Source organism: Myotis brandtii, unplaced genomic scaffold (assembly GCF_000412655.1).
Source record: "Myotis brandtii unplaced genomic scaffold, ASM41265v1 scaffold358, whole genome shotgun sequence".
NCBI lineage: Eukaryota > Metazoa > Chordata > Mammalia > Chiroptera > Vespertilionidae > Myotis > Myotis brandtii.
Genome location: NW_005363772.1, coordinates 2,687,734 through 2,693,702, shown reverse-complemented (window position 1 = coordinate 2,693,702; position 5,969 = coordinate 2,687,734). Strand labels below are relative to the sequence as shown.

Genomic DNA, 5,969 nt, shown 5'->3' with positions numbered 1-5,969 from the left:
GCCGCTGTGCTTGGTGCGCGGAGTCCCGGCGCTGCTCTACACCTTGCGGTCCAGCTGCCTGGCCGGGAGGCACAAGGGCAACGTCAGGTACACCGCCCGGGACTCCTCTCCCCTCTGGCGGGAGGGCACTGAGCCTCTCCGAGCCTCGGTTTGTGCCTCTGTAGAATGGGTCTGCGGAGAACCCGTTGGCCCGGGCGCCCCGCCGGTTCCCTCCAAGCGCGCCCGCACCGCCTGGTGCCTGCGACACCTCTCTCTGAGCTGGGACCCCCCTCTCTGAGCTGGGACCCCCCTCTCTGAGCTGGGACCCCCTCCCTAGAGGGGCAGCACCTCTCCTGGCCGCTGTAGGAAGACTTGGTCCCAGAGTCTTGAAAGCCGTGGGGCGGGGCTTTCCGGCTTCCCGCCCTGGCCCCGCCCTCGGCGGAAATTGGGGACACCCTAGGGTCCCTGTGGGCGCCTGGGGGCTGCCACAGACAGAATTTGCATGCCTGAGGCCCAGGCCCTCTCCCTCACCTCCATTGCTCAAGGAGGTAAAGAGCCTGGGGAGGTCCGGAGGCCCCACTAAACGCGGGGCAGGCGCTTAGGGGTCACCGGCCCTCTGCCGCCCTGCCATCCCCGCCCGTCCATGGCCCAGCAGTCCGAGGACCAGGCTCCTGTGCCTGTTTAGTTTCCCAGGTGGCAAGTGTGACCCGGCTGACCAGGATGTGGTGCACACGGCCCTGAGGGAGACCCGGGAGGAGCTGGGCCTGGCTGTGCCCGAGGACCATGTGTGGGGTGTCCTGCAGCCCGTATATGACCAGGTGAGCCCACCAGGCTCTGAGGCCACAGCCATCCTTCACCCCATTCACCCGCTCTCCTGCCCTGGGCTAGGCACCGGGTCCCCAGGGACAAGGAGCTGGTCATGGACTCCCGCAGGTGCAGAATGCAGTGAGCACCAGGCACCTGCCTGTCCCTCCTCTTCCATCCGCTGCCACCCATCAAGGCCGGGTCAGGGGCATTTTTATCCTCTTCTCACAGGGATACTGAGGCTCAGGTTCCGGTGGAAGTGGCTCTGGGGTGAGCCAGCTCTGCTCAGTTTGGTGGATGAGGGTTGGGGAAGGCCCACAGGGGAGGAAGGGATTGAATGACAAGCGGCAGGTTTCAGGGTAGTAAAAGTAAGGGAAGGTTGTTCTAAGTGGAGGGAACAGTCTTCGAAGGCCCAGAGGCCTGGATGGGGAACCTGAGTCGGGCAGCCTGGCTGGAGTGAGCCCCACGCAGGACAGGGGCCAGATGGACCTGGCCTTGACTGCTAACGGCCTCTGGATGGCAAGGGTGGGGTCTCCCTGTCAGCCTCCCTTCTCCAGCCCCAAAGGCCGAACAGTCTTCGAAGGCCCAGAGGCCTGGATGGGGAACCTGAGTCGGGCAGCCTGGCTGGAGTGAGCCCCACGCAGGACAGGGGCCAGATGGACCTGGCCTTGACTGCTAACGGCCTCTGGATGGCAAGGGTGGGGTCTCCCTGTCAGCCTCCCTTCTCCAGCCCCAAAGGCCTGCCAAGGCCATGCCTCCCTTCACTGCCTGCCTCCCTGGCCCAGGCAAAGAACACCGTGGTGCCGGTGCTCGCTGGAGTGGGCCCGCTGGATCCCCAGAGCCTCCAGCCCAACCCTGAGGAGGTGAGTAGGGGCAAGGATGCCGGGGAACTGGGTTGTACCCATGGGGGGAAGCTGCCATGGTCAGTCCTCTGTCCACCCTCCCGCTGCTCCTGTCATAGGTGGAGGAAGTGTTTGCACTGCCCCTGGCCCACCTGCTGCAGGCGCAGAACCAAGGCTACACCCACTTCTGCAAGGGTGGCCACTTCCGCTACACAATGCCTGTCTTCCTGCACGGGCCACACCGCTTCTGGGGCCTCACCGCTATCATCACCGAGTTCACCCTGCAGGTTTTAGTACCTGGCGCCTACCAGCCCCGCCTGGATATCCCTGGGGCGTGGAGGCTCCGGGGCTGAAGACTGGCCCCAGGCAGCCCCTGCCCTCACCCTGCCAGGCCAGCGCCACCTCAGGACTGAATAAAGAGCCTTTACCAACTCTTGGGCAACTGCATCTTCTGTGCTAGGGCCCTGACCTCGAGCAGACCCCATGGGACAGCTGGTCTCCTGGCTGGGGCACCCCTGTCCAAGCACACTGTCACCCACAGCAGTGGGCACTTACCCTGCACCAGGTACTCGGCATCATTCCACCCTCACCTCAGCCCTGTGAGTGGGGCCAGCACTGTCCCTCGCTGGTGAGCTGGGCTCAGAGAGGACAGACAGCTTGACCGAGCTGGGATTTGAACCGGGCCCTCTCTGACTAGAGCCCAGACCCTTAGCCACTGTAGGTTCCTTCCTCCGTGCCTGGCTGACCACGTGCTGGGCCGCAGGAATCTGGAGAGGAGCCCTGCACGTGACTAATGAGCACCCACCATACACTAGCTGCTGTGCTGGGGTCACGTCTGCGGACCAGCCAGATGTCCTGGCCTCTGGGGGAGCTGGGGCGGCGGGGGCTCAGACTAGGGGAGACCTTAGACCAGATAATCATGTGGTTGCACATTAAACAATCACATATAAATAATAGTGGAATTATACAGGGTTCTGTGTAAGAGTTCAGGGGGGGCGGGGACAGTTGGACTTTGGCATGTGGACCGGGCAGGTTTAGCCAGGATAAGTGATAGAAAGCTTCACCCACTAGCTGATGTTGCCATAAGAGGAATGGTGATTATGGCAGGCATGGCTGCATCCAGGGGCGCTCTCTCTGGCTGTGCTTTCCACTGTGTTGGCCTCATTCCCAGGAGCAGTCTCTACTCCACAGAGAGAGACGAGGAGAGGGCAACAGCTCTAGGGGGCACCAGTGTTCCATCCACAGAAAAGAGAGTTGCTTGGCCAGTGTGACCCAGAATTGCACGGCACTGGCCTGTGACCCAGCAGGCCTTCCCTGAGCCTGTCGCGTGTCCTGCTGGATTTGGAATTCATTGATTGGCAGGGTCTGGGGCACAACCCTGGGGAGGAGGATGAACCCCCTAGGCTGGGAATAGGGAAGGGGGTGGCCTCCAAAGGACCACTGACTGGGAAACGGGAATGCTGAGCAGGTGAAAGCCAGCCAAGTTCCCCTTCAGAGAGTGACCTTGAAACCAAAGGCAGGAGTTAGCCAGGTCAAAGGGCGGAGTAGGACAGTTAGGGCAGCAGCTGCACATGCACAAAGCTTGGGGTGTTCATGGAAACCATGAAGAGTAATGTGGAGATGAGGGGGTGCCTAGGGGTGTGCCTCAGTGATGGGTTAGGCTTTTATTCTAAGCCCATAAAAGGAGAGAAAGGAGTTGATGTGATTCCATCCATGTTTCAAAAAGCTTGGAGCTGCAAGGGACCAGACTGCAGATGCCCCCTTCCCCAAGTGCCCCTCCTCCCCCTGGAGCAGGTCCCATGATGGTGGTAAAAATAACTGAGGGCATGTGAACAGGGGGAGGGGCTGACAAGGGCGGAGCGAGGCTGATGCCCCTCCCCCCATGCTAAGTAAGGGACCCCTGGAGTTGAGGGCAGGGAAGTGCCCTCCCCTGAGCCCTGGAGGTGGGCTCTGAGCTCCGCCTCCCTCTCCCTCGCGGGTACCAGGAGGCTCTGGTCACACAGATGAGTCACCTCAGGCGCATACCCAGCGCCAGCAGCGAACAGAGCCAGCTGGCGGAGCTCTCAGAGAGGTAAGCCCAGCAGGCGCTGCTAGCACACGGGGTCCCCCTCCAGGCTGAAGCCCCCCACTTCTTCCCCACCCACCCAACCCTGCCCTCTGTCCTCAGGTCCCCGGCTGCCACCCAGGACCCTTCTCAGCACCCTCAGTGATGCCTCTTCACCATGTCTTGGCCCAGTGTGGCCCCCTCATACCCAGTCCAAGGGGGCTTGTCTGAGTCCCCTCCCCTGGCCTGAGCCCCCATGGCAGGCACGGCGGCAGCAGGCTGGTGGCGGCCACAGCGGGTGATCATGCAGGAGCACATGGCCATCGATGTGAACCCGGGACCCATCCAGCCCATCCCCCTCATTTCTGACTACTTCCCGCATTTCTACCCCTTTGCTGAGCCTGCCCGGGGTGCCCCAGGCCCACACCCTGCAGTGTCTCCCGCCAGCTCTGCACCCCAGCACAGCCAGACCCAGAGCCAGAGGGAGACTCAGACGACAGCGGTGAGTGGGGGCATGGGATGAGGACACGCTGGGCCCAGCCCAGCCAGGATGGGGTCTCAGGCATCCTGGGCATCTGACCTGTGAGGGGCAGGGCAGGAGGCATGGTGCCACGGTGGCAGGGTGCCAGAGGAACTGACCTGCATGCCACCTGGCTTAGCTACCCTGGGCACCCTCGAGATCACACTTCTTTTTGATGCGGACAACAGCGCCCTGCACTTCACGGCTCACTGTGCCAAGGTAAGGATGGGCGGGGGTCCCTGAGCCGTGGGCCTGGGCCACAGGCCTGCCCCATATCTGTTGTTTCTTCCCAGGGCCTCAAGCCACCAGCCTCAGGCTCCCTGGACACCTATGTCAAAGCCAATCTGCTGCCAGGGGCCAGCAAGGTGAGGGCAAGACCCAGGCTCCTGCTGCTGCCCCTCAGCCACACACCCACCCGTCCTGGCCGGATCCTCCCGAAAGGCCTGGGCATCAGGCCTGGAGCTCCCATTGCAGGCTGCACAACTGGGGGTTCTACTGGGGAGGTGGCCAGGGTGGGGCCCTGGGGCTGAGGAGGCCCTGACCCCCCCTGCCTGGCCCTCAGGCCAGCCAGCTGAGGACACGCACAGTTCGGGGCACAAGAGGGCCTGTCTGGGAAGAGACGCTCACTTACCACGGCTTCACCCACCAGGATGCTGGGCACAAGACCCTGCGGTGAGGCTTGAGGCTGGGCCACGAGGGAACGGGGTGGAGTGGGGCTTGCCTGCCCAGGTCTGACTGGGGTGGCTACCAGGTTGTGTGTGTGTGAGGACCCATGGCTGCGGCCACGGTGGTGGCAAGTGCCTCCCCTGGGGGAGCTGCAGGTGCCCCTGAGGAAGTTGGTGCCCAACCGAGCCAGGAGCTTCAGTGTGTGCCTGGAGAAGCGGAGGCTGGTGAGTCGGGTGGCGCACGAGGTGGGGCTTTGGGGTCCTGCAATCTTGTGATGGGGGAGCTGAAGGGGGGGGCAGGGAGGGAAACTTGGGTAGTGTCCGGCCAAGGTGACCAGGCTCTCTGCCCTTTCAGACCAAGAGGCCGGAGCACCTGGACACATCCCGGGGCATGTCCCTGTATGAGGTGCGTGGGACAGGAGCTGAGCAGGAGGTGAAGGGGACAGGCCTGGGGTACTCGGGCATCGGGCAGATGGGGAGGTGGGCCTGGAGACACTGAGGCCAACCCCCCTATGTTCTGCAAGTACTTGGAGCCCTGGGGGGCAGCCAGGCCAGAGGATGTGTGCGGCACTGGGATACACACAGCCCACAGAGGCAGAGACCCAGGCCACCTGGAGGCAGGTGCTGAAACTGATGGGGTTTGTCTGTGGCCAGAGCAGCTGGGAGGGCAGGAGAGAATGGACAGGTGGGGCTCACTGTCTGCTCCCAGGGATCAATGTGGATGCCACTCCTGGGGCTGGTAGCCTGCCGGAAGCTGGTCTACCCTTGCTGCTTGACACAGTCGCTGCAGGGAAGAAACATCTGCACAGCTTATGTTTCAAGGCACCTGGCGTATATGGCATATGTTTGCTCCCCCTCTTAAGGCTGTGTTTTAAACAGGAATACCTCCCTGAGAAAGGCTGTTTCCCCAGGTGAGGATTTTTCCCTGGAGTTAGAGAGGGAATAAAACCCCTTAACTAAGTGCCAGGCGGGTAGTTAATCACTTTAACTACGAACAATCACGCTTAAGCTACATAATCTTTACTCCCTGGAATGGAGATAAGAAACGCCCTAACCTTTGGAATAGAAATTGATAGGATTAAAATCAACTGGTATAAATACAGATGTAACAAGAC

The 5,969-nt window shown here is 61.9% G+C and overlaps 2 protein-coding genes across 2 annotated transcripts in view; both read left to right on the top strand.

Annotated features, from left to right (window-relative positions):
- LOC102255606 (nucleoside diphosphate-linked moiety X motif 8, mitochondrial-like) overlaps nt 1–2,085 on the top strand; it is a 3,461-nt gene extending 1,376 nt beyond the window's left edge. Inside the window, 5 exon segments of the mRNA XM_014544237.1 lie at nt 2–87; nt 665–797; nt 1,569–1,646; nt 1,745–1,954; nt 1,957–2,085. Coding sequence (XP_014399723.1) covers nt 2–87; nt 665–797; nt 1,569–1,646; nt 1,745–1,954; nt 1,957–2,085 — 636 coding nt within the window.
- A 2-nt stretch (nt 2,086–2,087) lies between these two features.
- Nucleotides 2,088–5,969, top strand: part of LOC102246556 (double C2-like domain-containing protein gamma) — a 9,662-nt gene continuing 5,780 nt past the window's right edge. The window contains 9 exon segments of the mRNA XM_014544236.1: nt 2,088–2,190; nt 3,611–3,696; nt 3,793–4,127; nt 4,130–4,171; nt 4,329–4,408; nt 4,483–4,554; nt 4,752–4,861; nt 4,941–5,079; nt 5,210–5,334. Of these exon segments, the coding sequence (XP_014399722.1) occupies nt 3,926–4,127; nt 4,130–4,171; nt 4,329–4,408; nt 4,483–4,554; nt 4,752–4,861; nt 4,941–5,079; nt 5,210–5,334 (770 nt within the window). The 5' untranslated portion in view covers nt 2,088–2,190; nt 3,611–3,696; nt 3,793–3,925.